Source organism: Chionomys nivalis, chromosome 5, assembly GCF_950005125.1.
Source record: "Chionomys nivalis chromosome 5, mChiNiv1.1, whole genome shotgun sequence".
NCBI lineage: Eukaryota > Metazoa > Chordata > Mammalia > Rodentia > Cricetidae > Chionomys > Chionomys nivalis.
Window position 1 is genome coordinate 19,922,650 of NC_080090.1, and position 18,012 is coordinate 19,940,661.

Here is an 18,012-nt window from a genome sequence, read left to right on the forward strand (position 1 = left end):
AAGCAATAGAAAAGTAATCAATATAGCATCCTACAGATCCTCATACTACTTCCTGCGGATCTTGTTCTTGGAATACACAAAACCACTTAACAGCTGAGTGAATTAAAAAAATGGCTTTCATGTACTATAGAAACTGAACATTACATATCTAATAGCTAGAATATTTGAGGGGAACCTCCAAATTTTGAACATTTAACTCTATGTGTAAACATAAAAGAACACAAAATAATTCAGAAACAAACATACATGAGATACCATCTGGAACCACTCAAGTTCCTATGTCAGTCTGGTGACGGAAAACATCTGAGGAGTTCTATATCTGATTAAGAGAGCTAATTATTTACTCCTTTAATAAATTTATTGCCCAATTAAATTTCAGCTGTTGTAATCATGAGCAACAAGCATGGAAAGTTGATGACCGTATCAGGCATCAGACGTCAAAGGCATCCACTGTTTTTTTTCTCATCATGCGTAATGTAATTTCAACTCAGGATCTAGCTTCAGTGATAAGCAAGGTTCATAGGAGGTATTTTAAAAAAAAACATCAGAGCAGAGGTCATAATTCAGAGAAAGAACACTTTCCTAGCCTGTGTAGAAACCTGAATTCCATGACAGTGCTTCCCACACGCTCTGCTACCACCACAAAAATAAAATAAAATAAGGAAAGAAATGAAATTTAAAAAAAAATCCTCTCTTTACATAACAATACTCAAGCCAAACCTGGAAGTTTTCTACATAAACCACAATGTTCCTAGACTTAAGTACATTCATTTAACATCAGCAGAATAAAAGAATGTAAGGGTGGTCTAGCAGACATTTATGGCATCAGGTTGAAAAAATTTATTATATCTGCTAGCCAACTGTACCATTTCACTAATGCTTGCCTGCCGTCATGGAAAATTACTGGGGAATGTTTAATGTGTGTGTCAGAGAGTCTGTCTGCCTCAGATTGCTGAACAGTTGAGCGTGTATGTGCAAGAGACACTTTCTGCATCCTCCTGAGCTGAAAGGTTTGTTAATGCTGTCAAAGCGAGAAGCAAGAAGGTGACCACAGAGAAAGAGAACTTATATGAAAATGATGGCTGGTTGATGAAAACATATAAACAATTCACCACCACACACAAAGATGTAAAATTCATGTTCATGGGCAGGAGGGGATGCCATGAAAGGACCAAAGGACTGTGTAATAAAAAGAGACACAAACAAGTATTCCTATTATTGAGCAAGGTTTACATTTAGAACTCAAACATGAGAAGAAATAGAAGCAAGGATCAAAGCTGGGATTAAGGCAGCACTGAAGGACTGCAGACATATTTACTGAGAACTACATCTCTGTCTACTTCTCTAAGGAATGAAGATGATCACAGTGATGTCTCTTTCTTCTCCCATTTTTTCTCTCTCCTTAAGTAATGGAAACGTGGAATATCTCTTGATTTGGTCAGTATGGACCAAAAAAAAGGTCAGTAGCAAAGCTAGTGTTTTTCAACAGAATGTGACTTTTGTATAGACAGTCATAGCCCCCCTCCTCTTTCTAGTTAACTGATGTCTGGGCTCACAGCTGTAGCTGGATGTCATGCTTCCCCTCCTTCAACCATTAAACCCTCTTTTTTTTTTTTTTTGAGAGGGGACATAAAGTCTGGTTCAATCATATCTAAGCATTTACATTATTAAATGAGTTACATAACACTAGAAATTATTTAATTTCTAGTTTGTATTACCTGCAGATATCGGAAGATTTCTATTTGTATGTGAATAGAATGTACTTTCAGTACATCACTTTAAAGGTCAGATGAGAGACATTATAAGTATTGCTGCAAGAGCAAGCTCTGTACTGGATTTGTGGAATTGAAAACTGACACCTGGATATAAAGAGTATATACCCAGGGTCACTGAACACAGCTCATGTGGTGGTGCATTCACACAAAAAAATAACACTCACCTCAAGGAATGCAACGAGGTAACCAACTTTAAGTGATTAATTTCTCTAGGGTCTTCATATTTTTGTTTTTCAAGACAAGGTTTCTTTGTGTTCAGCCTTTGATGTCTTGGAACTTGCTCTGTAGACAAGGCTGGCCTCAAATTCGGAGGCTGAGTGGGTAGATATGAAGGAGAAAAGTGACAGGGGTAAGAAGTACTCTTTTAATTGGCTTTCTTGACATGCAAGGAAGATGCTGATCTTCAAATGCAATAAGGTAAGCACTGGTTAAAAATATGAGAAGGAAAGTTTGTTGGTATAGGCCTAGGCAGAGGCAGACAGATCTCTGGGAGTTGGAGACCAACCTGGTCTCCATATGTAGCAAGTTCTAGGATAGCCAGGGATACAAAGGAATCCCTGTCTCAGAAAACAAAACAGAGAAAAGAAAGAAAATTATGAGGCAAGAATCTAAGGAACTCAAGTGTATCTCCCTTAGGCTAACAGATTTTGCACCATCCTCTTAGAGTCTGCTTTCTGGGACACTAACAATGAAGCTATAGACCATTTTCTAAAGTAACAAGCAACGCTCAACTTCTAGTTAAGATGGTGGTTTGGAAATCTTACCCAAATCTCCATGAAAGAAAAGAGAGATACGCCTGCAATAGACTATGTCTAGAAATGAAGACATTAAGACAGATGGGGGCCTCAGCAGGAAAGGAGACTACAGAAATGAGAACCTGAGCCCATGCAAGCTCCAAAGAATCAGCACAGAAAACTGAAGGGATGTGCTGTTCCTCGCACACACACTGGACAGCACTGGGACCCTCAAGAACAGGCCAAAGTGGAATTCTGATCTCCTAGGTAAGGAACACCCCTTTCTCATAAACAGGAATCATGCAAACATAGTGACTACAGAGACTAATGATTCCCACCAGCCCCTTTCCCACTTGGGTCATGCCAGAGCCAAAGGGATCTGAGAAGGCACCTTTCAACTAAGAGCAGATGTGTCAGGAATTCACTCCGTAAGTTAGTGTTGTCATTAATATTTTTTGCAGTGGGCAGTAGTCAACATAGAGACTCGTAACTGGCCAAAGTACCAGGAGTAAGTGATTACTTATAGGTGCAGTCCTAAATTGAACATTTATATCAATCCCTCCCTGCCCAAAGCTCAGGAAATATCTTGGAAGATGGAGTGGAAAGAGCCAGAGAGTGCTGAAGTATGCTACGAAATGTGATCTTCTGAGCTGTGACATGACTATGGCACCCATGAACTCACAGAAGCCTAGGTTACCTGCATGAAACCTCCAGGAGATGAAGCCACTGCGCAGTCCAGCATGGGTGGGTTCAGTTACTGAGACCCTGTCTCTAGCCAAGGATCCATTGGCAATTCATGGCGTCTAAGGGCTTCTGGGATCATTTTTCTTCACAGGTGTGACTGTGAAGAGGTTGCCTGTGCTCTGATGAGTGAACCATACCCACTACTATGAAGGTACCTGGTGCAGGATAATTGTCTGTATTCTGTCAATTATGTTTTAAATAAATGCTGATTGGCCAGGCAGGAAATATAGGTGGGTCAACCAGACAGGAAGTAGAGGCAGGGCAATGAGAACAGGAATATTCTGGGAAGAAGGAAGCTCTTTTGGCATTCCTGCCCAGATCACCGAAGAAGCAGGATGTGACCTGCCCCAATGAGAAAGGTACTGAGTCATGTGGCTAAGATAGATAAGAATAATGAGTTAATATAAACTACAAGCGCTAATAAGAAGCCTGAGCTAATGGGCCAATCAGTTTACAACCTAATGTAGACTCTCTGTGTGATTTTCTTTGGGGCTTGCTTGATATGGGGTATCGGGCATGACAGAAACCCCAACAAGCAGGCCCTCATGTTATAGGTACCACTGACTGGATTCAGAGAAGAAGAGAGAGAGTGAGGAGAGCGAGGAGAGCAAGAGTGTGCATGAAAGTAGCAAGGTGTGTATTTGAGGAATGGGAAGGTAGGTCTGGCTTGGATATGACATATATATTTCAAGTAATAAAAGTAAAAAATTTTAATTATAAAGCTCTAAAATTAGTTTTGTGGATCATGTGATTGGTGTCACACTATTATTCAAATTATGATTATGGAAAGCTTACTTTACAGACAGAACATGTGTGTACACATACACATTCATGTCTAAGTGTGTACATGCAGTGGCGGTGACAGATTGACATTGAATGTCATCCTTGATTGCTTTCCACCTTAGTTTTTGAGACAGAGTTTATTCCTGAGCCTAGAGCTTGCTAAACTGGCTAGCTGGCCAGTGAGTTCTAGGAACCTCTTGTTTCTGCCTCCCCTGGCCTGGGGTTATGGCATGTACTGCTAAGGACCAACTTTAATATGGGTGCTGCCCGTGTAAACTCAAATCCTCAGGCTTATGTGGGAAGCACTTACTGACTGAGCCATCTCCTCAGCTCCAAAGTCAGGTGTTCAAAAACAACATGCAAAGGAATTCGTTCAGGTTGGTATGTTAAACACATACCATAAACGCTCGTGGATCTCCACTTGGTGAATGGTTTTGCTGTACTCACTGCACGTCAAACACAGATAATACTAAGGGGGAGGAAAATTCATGAGCTTAGAGAAACTGAGGATGACCATGATCAAGAGAATATGATTACAGTACACAGGCCGGACAAGTGGCTAACAGCAAGCAGTGAATAATGAGGAGGAGGAATGCCCATCCCATAAGACATCTGACGCAAGGAACAAGGTCACCAGGAAAACAGGATGGAAAGGGGACAAAAGGTCTGATGGCCTTTCCTCTAGAGAAGGACTTCAGGGAGCGCTCTGCTCACTGCTGCTCTGGTGTGAGTCAAAGCTACCTGGAGGAACTGAGTGCAGTCAGGTGGTTGGAGGACAGAAAGCTGAAAGATGGTGAAGTAGCCAGAACTATATAGAACTAAAAGCAAACATATGAACAAGTCAAAACTCAAACCAGCCAGCTTGTCAGCTACAAACCTTGAAAGAGAACTGCAGGGCATGCATATCTACAAACAGGCATTAGCAATGAACACTCCCAGTGAATAGCAACTGCATGGGAGACCAGTAAAGGAGCCTTTGGGAAACCAGCTATCCAACTCCAACATAACAGTAAGAGAAGGGGGAATGCAGGTATAACAACCAACAACATTCTCCAGTTACTACTGCAGCAATGCTAATTGGCTTAACTCATTTTCTAGGAATTCAGGCAACACAGTTGGTTATTCACAAACAGGCACAGTCATTTTAGGATCTGGAGTTTTGGGTTTTATTTTTTTTTTAAACCTGTGGAACCAATCTGTGGATGATTCAACATCTACAGCTTTTTGTTTTTAATTCTGAAATTTACCTTCAATGTATTTGCAGGTAAAAGCAAACATACTTTACAGGGATTCCATGAACCAGCTCAATGGAACAGCGAAATGCAAGAGGCGAGGAGCTTTAAAACAGCGACCTTGTGAAAGCCAATACATGTCTGTTTGAAGAACCTGATGGCTAAATGTTGCTTAAAACAAGAATCAATTCAATTCCTCTCGGACACCAGAGGAACACAGATGGTTAATCCAATTCATTTCCACTAATGCAACACGGTATACGCTTTTCAGGATGCTGTATCATGTGACACACTGCGCCCTTCTTCCAGATTAGCCTGTGCTGGTATGTCAAGTACCACCCTAAGTGAAGATTACTAAAACTATAAAGTATGCCTGTGAAATTCAATCCTGAGAAGTGTAAATTTAGACTTCTCATTCTTTCTGCCCTACCTGCCTTCCCCCTCCTTTAAATTGGATTAGAGCTGGTTAATTACACAGGGGTGTAGGATTCTTCCCCCTTCCTATCTTTACTCACATTTTTCTTCATTTCAACTTCTAATAGGATTGACTTCCAAGGGCTAGCTTCGTTTTAATACTCTTTTTACAAACAACTTGGGATGCTTTTGTTCCTTTTTCTCAATACGAAATAAAATGAAAAGCAAAAAATAAGAAATCAGCTCACACTTGTCCATGGATATCTCAGATGCATTTAGATGTAATGTTAATCACTCAATACACTAAAGAAAAGAAAGGAAAATGAACCTCAAGAACTCACCCTCTTGCTACCCCAGAATCTTTCTCTATTCACCCCATAAACTCACCATGCCATAATAAGAGTATATTTTAAGAATCAGAAGCAATATATTTAGCTAACTATACACTGCAGAGACTTGGCTCTATGAACTTAATGATAGTCAATAACCCTAAACAAACTATAAAGGTTTTTGTTTTTAAATCCTCACTACAGTGGACTGCATATAGTAACTATGTGGTTTTCACGAAGTCTTAATTCCTTGATAAACAGGAATCGGGCCCTCAGGATTGTGGTTTTTGAAATTAGGTTGTGTTTAGATTTGGAGACTGCCCAAAATTCATTCACATCTAGAAGGGAAAGCTCACTGCCAAACATATGCAATCAGAGAGAGAGGGGGAAAAAGATTACATTCTAAATAAGGGTTGTATAACAAATACTTCCATCTGTTTCAGGGAGATCAAATACAACTACTTTAAAACAGTCCATTGGCATTTAAGCATCTGGCAAAAAGAAAGTGTATTTATGAGAAGGCATTCACATTAGCTGTATCCTTTGTCCCCAAGGGTAAGTAGTGGAATGCCATGAAAGATCACCTCTCGTAAATTTGTAAAAAATGCAATTAAAACATTTTTTTCTAGATAAAGTTTGCATGCCCCCTCAAATGTCCTTATTTGTAAGGCAAAATTAAGCCTATTCAGAGATCATACACAAAGAAAGACCTATTTAGGTAGCTTTGTTTAAATTATTATAAATATGTTAATACAGTAAAGTTTAAAAATTTTCCATAGAAAAGCCATGCCAAAACTAAGTGTATGCATGCTGAACCCCTCCAGACACCCTTCATAGAAATAATGTCGCATGGAGTCACAAACAACATATGACTTACATGCCAGATAAGACTATGTGTCTACAATCCTGGGTCTTTTCTGTTATCATCTATGTCCCTTAGATGTTATCATCTATGCTCATCTCTCAATTTACTTTCTGGAACCTACGCCAAGATAAAAGAGTAGGGGAGCACTTGGCATTTCCTTCTTTACAGAGAATTAGGTTTAGCCTGTAGGAGGCACTAGAGGAGCTACATCAGAAAAAGGGTTCATCTTCCCACGGAAAAGCAGCCTTTTCCATCTGCAGTTGCAGTCCTGACCCACAGCAGAGGCATCAGAGGACAGCTGAGGGCACCATGACACTACCCAAGTAGCTCACATTGTGCAGGGCCTGTTTGGAAGCTGTGCAACCATTGCCTAGGCTCTCTGACCACTGCCGTGACCCATTTGGCCCCTGAGGTTTGTTTCCTGGACTTTGGAAATCCACCCTATATTCCAAGCATCTTAACAATTACAGCAATGCTGTTTGTCAATGTGTAGAAGAATGAAAATAGATCCATATCTATCGCCATGCACAAAACTCAAGTCCAAATGGATTAAAGACCTCAATATCAGTCTGAACACACTGAACCTGATAGAAGAAAAAGTGGGAAGTACTCTACAACATATGGGTACAGGAGATCACTTCCTACGTTTATCCCTAGCAGCACAGACATTAAGGACAACATTGAATAAATGGGACCTCCTGAAACTGAGTAGTTTCTGTAAAGCAAAGGACACTGTCACTAAGACAAAAAGGCAACCCATTGACTGGGAGAAGATCTTCACCAACCCTGCAACAGACTACAGACAAAGTTCTGATCTCCAAAATATATAAAGAACTCAAGAAACTAGACTTTAAAATGCTAATTAACCCAATTAAAAAATGGGGCACTGAACTGAACAGAGAATCCTCAAAAAAAGAAATTCAAATGGCCAAAAGACACTTAAGATCATGCTCAACCTCCTTAGCGATAAGGGAAATGCAAATTAAAACAACTTTGAGAAACCATCTTACACCTGTCAGAATGGCTAAAATAAAAAACACCAATGATAGCCTTTGCTGGAGAGGTTGTGGAGAAAGGGGCACACTCATCCATTGCTGGTGGGAATGCAAACTAGTGCAACCACTTTGGAAATCAGTGTGGCGATTTCTCAGGAAATTTGGGATCAACCTACCCCAAGATCCAGTAATACCACTCTTGGGAATATACCCAAGAGATGCCCTATCATATGACAAAAGTATCTTTTCAACTATGTTCATAGCAGCATTGTTTGTAATAGCCAGAACCTGGAAACAACCTAGATGCCCTTCAATGGAGGAATGGATGAAGAAAGTGTGGAATATATACATATTAGAGTACTACTCAGCGGTAAAAAACAATGACTTCTCGAATTTTGCATGCAAATGGATGGAAATAGAAAACACTATGCTGAGTGAGGTATCCCAGACCCAAAAAGAGGAACATGGGATGTACTCACTCATAATTGGTTTCTAGCCATAAATAAAGGACATTGAGCATATAATTTGTGATCCTAGAGAAGCTAAATAAGAAAGTGAACCCAAAGAAAATCGTATAATCATCTGCCTGGATAGGAGAAGTAGACAAGATTGCTGGGCAAAAATTGGGAACTTGCGGGTGAGGTGGCATGGGGCTAAGGGGAAATGGGATGAGAAACGTGAGAAGGGGAGGATGGGAGGAGCTTGGGGGATTGGGATGGTTGGGATATAGGAAGGGTGGATACGGGAGCAGCGAAGTATATATCCTAACTAAGGGAGCCATCTTAGGGTTGGCAAGAGACTTGACTCTAGAGGGGCTCGCAGGTGTACAGGGAGATGTCCCCAGCTGGTACCTTGGGCAACTGAGGAGAGGGAACCTGAAATGACCCTATCCTATACTGATGAATATCTTACATATCACCTTAGAACCTTCATCTGGCAATGGATCGAGATAGAGACAGAGACTCAATTTGGAGCAACGGTCTGAGCTCTTAAGGTCCAAATGAGGAGCAGAAGGAGGGAGAACATGAGCAAGGAAGTCAGGACCACGAGGGGTGCACCCACCCACTGTGACAGTGGACTGATTTATTGGGAGCCCACCAAGGCCAGCTCGTCTGGGACTGAAAAAGCATGGGTTGAAACTGGACTCTCTGAACATGGCGGACAATGAAGGCTGGGGAATTTGGACTGCTCTTCAGTATCGAGAGGGAGGGGGAATGGAGTGGGGGGGGAGGAGAAAAGGAGTGGGGATAGGGAAAGGGGAGGGGGGGAGGGGGCAATATTTGGGAAGAGGGGGAGGGAAATGGGAAATGGGGACAGGTGGAAATTTTAATTAAAAAAGAATAAAAATAATAAAAAAAAACAAGAAAAAAACACATTTTTCCAGATGTAGCAACTTCTTTTCACTTGAAATCCATACTTATTTTCTATTAAAATTAAATTTGTCAGCAGTAGGTATGAGGTTATTTTAAAAGATATAATAAAAGACTAAGAAAATCTTGGAGCAGAAAAAAAAAACAATTACAGCAATGCTGACGGTTGTAAGAACGCCATGAATCTATCCACCGGTCACAGAAAGCTTGTTTCCTGATTATCTATTAGTAGTGGTTCAGACGAACTAAATGGGCTACAGGCACACATTCCCCAGTGAGATCTGCTCACCAGTCTTGAAGGACCGCCTTCAAAATTTGTCCTTCCCTAGATATGCTTGCTTAGTCCCAAGTTATGATGAGAGATGTCACTTTAACTCTGAATTTTTCTATCACATGAAAATTATTCATTATAATAAATTTTCCTGTTTGTAATATTTTCTGGCTTCTGTTACTTGTTTGAACTTGTACTGGTAGGTTATAAATCAATTGAAGAGGATATTCAAACACTAACCTTTGGCTTTGATATGCAAATGAACACAGGGACAAACACACACACACACACACAGACTATATTGTGATGCTAAAATGGCATGATATGTATAGCCATGATGCTTTATAATACATGTTTCTGAAAATCTGGATTTATTGCAATGCCCTATTGTAGTATTATTCAAATGGTGTACAAGTTTCTTTACTAGATTAATTAACTAAAGATGTCCTCCAACTGAAGACTATCGTTTAGTTAGACACATCTAAAGACTAAGTAGTTGCATTTTTTTTAAAAAAAAAAAAAAAGGAAAAGCCTGTTTAGTGTGTATGTATGGCTGTATGCTTGTTCACATGTGTTCATGAAAGTACGTATATGCATGTGTGCATGTAGGTTCATGTACAGATGGGTGGTGATGCATGAGGAGACCCAAGCTCAACGGCAGGAGTGTTCTTTGATCAGTCTCCACCCTATTCTTTGAGGCCAATTCCATTAACTGAAGCCAGAGTTCTCTGATGTGACTAATCTAGCTAGTCACCTGGCTCTTTGTTTTGGCAATCTACTGCTCTGCCATCTGAGCACTGAAATTGCAGATGGCTGCGATGTCCACCCTTCATTTACACAGGTTCTGGGGAACTCTGGTCCTCACATTTATTCAGCAAATACATTTATCCACTCAGCCATCTCCTCAACCTTCATATTTTACTTTTACTTTTGTTTCTAAATGGTGCAATGTGTTTTCAATATGGACTACAAAAACAATAGTGTTTCACTGCGGCTGCTGCTGAAAATTAATCCTAGACAACAGGTATTTAAAAACAAATCAAATTCCTTTTTTTCTGAAAAAAAGGACATTATATACACCAGAAAGAGTACTGATTTCATTTAATTGTTGTATTTTGTGCAATTAATAATTAAATACATGGATAAGTATTGCCTAACATACAATTATCAAATAAACCAAAGCACAGAAAAATGAGATATACTCTTAGGGGAAAACATAGCCAGCGGATGCCAACCACAAGATGACATACAGGTGCTCAAATAATAAACAAGGAATTGAGATACTGATTAGAAGTAAGTATGCTTCATGATGTAAAGGGGAATGTGTTTATATATATATATATATATATATATATATATATATATATATATATATATATATATGAGTTAAATATTTAAATTTTACATCTCAACATTTTAAGGGAGGGTCCTGGAAATATAACATAGTATGAAGTATCAGAAAACAGATTTCTCATTTGACAAAATCTAGTAATAGCAGAATCTTCTTGATGCAGCCTCTTAGGGACTCTGGAATCTGTTTCACGTTTGCCACTTACAGGAGAGGAATTGGGCTTTAAGTTGGGTGAATCTGAGTCACCCAATTTAGCTCTTATCCTATTAGCAGCTACCCATCTCCCATCCCATCTCTATGGCACCCAGCCGCCTGCATGTTCCTAGATCAAACTGGCATAGCTTATAAAAACTGGTACTTATGACAGACAGACAGACAGACAGACAGACAGACAGACAGGGAAGGAGGGAGAGAGAGAGGGAGGGAAAGAGGAGGGAGGGAGGGAGGGAGGGAGAGATGGAAGAAGGAAGGAAGGAAGGAAGGAAGGAAGGAAGGAAGGAAGGAAGGAAGGAAGGAAGGAAGGAAGGAAGGAAGGAAGGAACAAATATCAGTGCTCCGTGGTTTGATAATGGCATCTTAGTATTGATCATACAGGTGGATAGACAGGGGAAGCCATCATTACACCTCACTTGTAGAATCTCCTCCCTGACTGGCTGAAATAAATCCCAAGTGTTCAAAGGGTCAGAGTTTATTTCCATAATCCCATTTTTCTTCTTACCTTTTGGGAACGAGCTTTTAAGAACAGGTATGGACATAGGGTTAGATTAGAACGTGACCTCACATTCCCATAATAAGTTTGCAAGTTCATAAAAAAAGCTTAAATTTATACCATAATCTAATTATCAGCCCCAAAACAACTTACCTTAGTCAGAGTAAACAATAGCAACAACAAAACAGTGAATCCCAGAGAATGAGCAGCATCACCACATTATCAGATTCTAAATAAAATTAATCAAATTTTCAAGGAACTGGGGCCTATTGAAAAAGAGACGTCATGAGATAATGTGCATGAAGAGAATTTTTATACACCTCAAAGAAAGAGATGGAAATAGCAAAAAAAACAATGGGCAGCCAAAATGACAGCATCAATAAAAAGACAGAAAATCTAAATAAATAAATAAATAAATAAATAAATAAATAAATAAATAAATAAGGAATGAAAATGAAAGTCTGGGGCTGAGAGGTATAAAGGTATAGTGACATAGAGGAGCCTTCCTCATGGGTTATACAAATGCAGATAGGCTTGAGTAGGCAGAAGAAAGGTCCACAAACTTGGGTTTAGGACTAGAGAAGATAACAGGTTTGAGGAATAGAAAAAAGATTGGTTTAGAACATCGTAAGGGCCCTATGGAACCTGGGACACAAGGAACATGAACACTCAACACTTGAACCCAGGAAGAAAGGAACAGAGAACGGAAATGAAAAACTAATGACTGAAGCTTTGCCAAATTTGATGAATACTTAGAATATAAACATCCAAGAAGTTCAACTCCAGGTAAGGTTAGAATAGTAATAGTGACGTTTGCAGAGACAAGAGAGGACATGGTCTCAAAGCTAACTACTTTGAGCTGTCCGCCTACTCTCTCCAGCCTATAATCAATCTATGCCACATGCATGCCTGACATCCCCTTAGTCTATAACAGGAAAGACAGCTACTGGGGACAGGATGATGCTGGACTGTCTTCAGGGACACTCTGGACATTGATCCACATCTCCAAATCACTTGGAAAAATCACTTTAAGCAATGATGAGATTTTTTTTTCCTTTATTCTCCCCCTTTTTAAAGTGACATCCTCATGCCTAACAAACTTCTTTAAAAACTCAATCCCACATCTGTTCTTTTCTCAGCCCGTAGGCAGGTTCAGTTTTCTGAAAAATCAATACAGATCTACTTGTCCTCAAATCCATTTCTTTCATATATATTTTTCTAATATGCATACATATATAAAACCCGAGAGTTTGTACTTTGTCTCAATACCACATGTATTGGTTATTTACTTGTATTTGGGACTAAAGAAAGAAAATGTTTATTTGGACTTCATGTAGAGTTCATCATGATGGGGAAGTCAAGGCAGTAGAAGCTTGAGGTGATGGTTGCATTGGATCTACCGTCAGGGTTGAATGTTGGTGCTCAGATCATTTCCTCCTTTTTGGGATGGGTCATGTCACCTCAGACAATCCAATAGAGGAACTCCCCTAAATACACACCCAGAAGTTGTTGCCACGGTGACCCTAAGTCTAAGCAAGTTGATTATCAAGATTCTTCAACCTTTCATGAGACTGGGTATCATGGTAAATTGATACAACAGAGATCTACACCAAGACATATTCTAACCAAGCTTTGGCACAGATAATCTCTCCAGTGAGAAAGAGAAGCAACACGTAACACACAAAGAGCCATATTCATTGGCATATTTCATGCCATATAACTGAGAGGTTAGGAGGCAGTGGGCTAATCCATTTACCATATAACAAACACTTACTAATCAGTCAAGAATTTTATGCACAGCAAGACTGTCCCTCCAAAATGAAAAAGAAGATATTGTCAGATAAAAGCTATGGGAATTCACTAGTAGGAAACGCCCCTGTAAAACTGTTCAATTCAAAGGGAATGAGACAGGAGGAGACAGAGGAGTACCAGACATGAAAACTATGAAAAAAATAAAGATGTGACAAACATGAGCACCTCAGCCATGTCAACTCCATAACCAACTTTTCTCAGATGAATACTGCCAAGCAAAGTCTCTTTGTGACCATAAAATATCAGGTCCCCAAAGATCATGTGAGGGCAGATAGCACAGCTATAGCACACAAAAGTCTCAGCGACTTTCCAGGAATGGCAAGGAAAATATTTTCCCCTTTTCACTTGTTTTTCTGGTTTTCTCAAGTCATAGAAAAAATAACAAGAGCAAACACATTGCTTCATATGGAAAATATTATTCCACATTAGTTGCATAATGATAATATGATCTTGGTTTTATGTTCACTGTATTTATATTTAGATTCACATACAGCAAAGGGAAGCATGAAGGGGGGTAGGCTTTTCTCATGTGAAACAAATTGTTCTAAAGTTTAATAGCTTGAAACTGTATTTTAAAATTCTCTTAATTCTTCTGGTCTAGGTCAATTTGTCTTGGAGTTGCATTCAGATAGTAGACACGTATGAGTGGATCCATGTGCTGAACCTATAAACGTGTTTGGTGGTTGGCAGCTTGCTGAGAATGCAGCATGAAGGGTAGAATTCCTGAATTGCATGTTCAGTGCATCTTCGGTTCTAGGAGATTGTGCCAAATTGTTTCCATGGGGATTGTACCATCAGATACATAAAATGGACTTTCTTTTGACTCCACCATTGTTTTGCTTAGTTTTGAAATGCCATCATACTCTTTGATTGGAGAGTTAAGAAAACTTATCTCATTGATGTCTTATTTTATTATGCCTGTTGACTATTAAGAATACAAACTTTTTCAAATGTTTACTAGACAGACACGTTTATTTCTCTTTGAACTGTCTCTATATTGTCTACCAAATTCCCTTTGGAGATGTTTCAAAAATGTAAACATTTTTATATGTTCCAGTTCCTAACCTTTTTTTCTTTCCCTATTATGAAGACAAGAGTCTCACTATGAAGCATTAGAAATATTTTGATGAACCATTGTGTTATCTTTTAAAAATGTCTATGTGCCAAATTTTTCTTAACCATAAATTACTAAATTTGAAGAAAAATATTATTAAACTTGATAAACATTTGATTTTTAAAACTTGAATTTCCCCCCCCCCATCTGGGGAGGAGCTTGGTCTTACCTCAACTTAATATGCAATGTTTTGTTCAAACACATGGGAGGCCTGCTCCATTCTGAATGGAAAAGGAGGAGGAGTGGATGGGGATGGGGGAAGATAAGAGTCAGGGGTCGGAAATGGGAGGAGTTGAAGGAGGGGAAACTATGGTCTGTATGCAAAATAAGTGAAAAATGTTAATTAAATAAAAAATTGAAAAACATTAATTTTTGAGAAAAATAAAAATGATAAAATGTAAAATGATAAAATAGAAGTTACCCCATTTCATGGATGGGTTGAACAGATAAAGACAAATGAGAAAAGAATCTATGTCCAAAAATGAGGAAATACTTCCTTAGGTGAAGGGTAAAGATGCTGGGGTAATCTCAGAGTGAAGAAAGAGCTTTCAAATAGGGAAACAGTAGTAAACGTATACACCCCTTAGATATACTTGGGGTATTTAATTGTGACTATATCACAGAGAACGTGATGTGAACTGTATGTGGACAGAGATGTCCAAATCTGACAACTAGGGCATCACACTGCCATTTAATTACACACACAAATTCCTTTTAAACCCAGACCTATTAAGTAATGCTACCAATTGTTACACTAAAACAATGGTACCATCTGGTCAGGGTGTATCCCCTATGTCCTGGCGCAAACACAGGTGACTGCAGTGTTATGGAACTGAGAAGCTATCTAGCCAGAACTTAGATCAAAAAGATGAGGACCACAGTAATCAGTCGAGCTGAGCCTGCCCAGGGTCATTTCTGGGTAAACTGTCTACAATCATGAGCTAAACACTCAAGCCAGAAAATGTGTAAAAACCAGAACGCATGAACACAAAACACCTTTAAAAGCAATTAAAAAATTTTAACAATGGACTTCCAAAGAAAAGGAGATCTATGAAATGACAAAAGAATATTTAGAAAACTTTCCGTAAAGTCAAATAAACTACAAAAATATACAAATAAACAATATACAAGCAAAACTAAATTTTAACACAGAACTAAAAATAGTATTCTTGAAGTAAATCTAGGAGAGGAAGACTGCCATAGGCCACTCCAAGATCAAGGTCCTTGCTGAAGAATCAGTTGAGAGGCAATGGTTTCAATTAGGAGGAAAAGGGAGAGATAAAGAATTAAGAAAGCCCACATAAGTTAAAGGACACCATCAACAGTCCTAACCAGTGTAAGGTAAGAATTTGAGAGCAGAAAAACTAAAAAGAAAAATAAAGCATATTTATAATGACTGAAATAGTGACTGATCTGGGCAAAGAAATCAATATCCAGGTAGAAGAAGATCAGAGTTCTACAACCAAATCCAAGTCAAAGAGAACACCACTAAGTACAAGAAAATCAGACTAAAAGAAAAGTCATGGGGAAAAAAATCTTAGACTATTGAAAGATTAGAAACAAACAACAGGATGGTGAGATGGTTCAGCAGACAAAGGCGCCTGCTGCCATGTGTGATGGCCTCAGTTTGACACTCCACTCAAGACACAGAATTATCCAACAGGTATGTGTTCAGCATGACAAATCATCAGAGAAACATAAACTGACTTTACAATGGGATGGCACTTCACATCTCCCAGAACAGCAACATGTAAAAAGAAGAAAGTCTGTGAATACTGAATACTGTGTGGGTGGTGGCAATCTTGCTTCTAGACACTGACTCAAAAGATTTAACACCAATGTGTTTAGGAGGCAGGTATCTGCCCTCCCATGATCACTGAACCACTGTTTAAAAGGCTCCAAATAAAGCTTTATGCTGTGTCTTACAGATGAATGAATAAACTGTAACCCACACTCACATACAAACATACACACACACATATAGTCAATATTTTTCAGCCTTAAAAAGAAACAAACTTGATGCAATAGAGTTTGAAAGCATTTTGCTAAATAAAATAAGCCATATATATATATATTATATGTGTGTGTATAAATATATCCAAATGTTCATACATATCACCAAATGTTCATACTTATATGTAGAGGCTAAAATGTTTAAACTTAGAGAAACAGAATATAAGTAGTGGTTACCAGAAGTAGAACTGAGCACAATGAGGAGAGAAGAAGCAAAGATTACAATCCCTCAATTAATATCGAGGAGTGAAGGCTTTGGAGATGCATTTCATAGTATGGTGACATATTACTTAGAATTCCTACTGCTGTGAAGAGACACCATGAGCATAGCAACTCTTCAAAAGAAAAACATTTAATCGGGTGGCTTATAGTTTTAGAGGTTTAATCCTTTAAATCATCATGATAGGACATGGTTGCATGCTGGCAGACATAGTGTTAGAGAAGGAGCTGAGAGTCCTGCATCTTGATCCATAGTCAACAGGAAGTGAAATGTGACAATGGTCACAGCTTGAGCATAGAAGACTCTCAAAGCCTATACCCCACAGTGACACACTTGCTTCGACAAGATCACATCGACTCTAACAATGCCATACATCTTAAACTGGAATTCCTTTGGGGCCATTCTTTTTCGAATGATCACAGGTAAACACTCTTCACTACATTACAAACTTCCTAAGCGACTAATTGTCCCATGTTCTTACCACAAAAGCTAAGTCTCTGACTTAATGGATATATTAATTAGACTTATTCCACATTGGTAAATCATGATATCATTTTGTATATCATGAATATGTATAAATTTTGTTTCTAATAGAAGATTAAAAATATAAAGCTGTACAAAACATTTAAAAAAAGACACCAGGCCCAAATTTGTCATGCACCAAATATTATCATATTATAAAATTAGTTCTCTTTGAAAGAGTGATAACTGAGAAAGTATTCTAAATCTGTGAAGGGCAGAGAACAATGTTTGGCTGAAGTTCGTGCCCACACCAGTATTGCTATTATTTCAGAAGAGAAAGCATGTGTAACTTTAAAAGCAGCAATTTAGAGTCAGCTCTGAAAACCCTGGGACCACACACTTGCTCAATACGCTCCTAGAAAGTATTTTGAACATATAGAACTACATGAAGATTGTGTTTCCTTAGAGGACATTAGAACAGCCAGACATGTGAGCACACAGATGTACTCAGCAAATCACATAGGAACTACTTCTACTTACATTCTCATAGAGAGCTTGAAGGGTCTCCAGGTCAACCACCGAATTGTCCAAGTTCACAACAGCTGTATAAAGAGGGCACAGAAAAGAATGTAAATTACCATACAACAGCTGTGAAATGTTTAATTGTGTCAGGCAAAGTTGAAATTTCAATCGCCAGTTGAAATGCACATAAACTCAGTGTGTACACTTGCCCACTCCAAAGACCATGGCCTAGGAATTTCAATGGCTTAGGTGTCAAATTTTAAAATATTTCACTTGTTCAATGTGCAGGCAATTTTA

At 38.8% G+C, this 18,012-nt stretch overlaps 1 protein-coding gene across 1 annotated transcript in view; it reads right to left on the minus strand.

Moving 5' to 3' along the window:
- Fmn2 (formin 2) overlaps positions 1–18,012 on the minus strand; it is a 310,252-nt gene that overhangs the window by 149,217 nt on the left and 143,023 nt on the right. Inside the window, exon 8 of the mRNA XM_057769091.1 lies at positions 17,734–17,795. Within this exon, the coding sequence (XP_057625074.1) occupies positions 17,734–17,795 (62 nt within the window). The remainder of the gene's footprint in view (positions 1–17,733; positions 17,796–18,012) is intronic.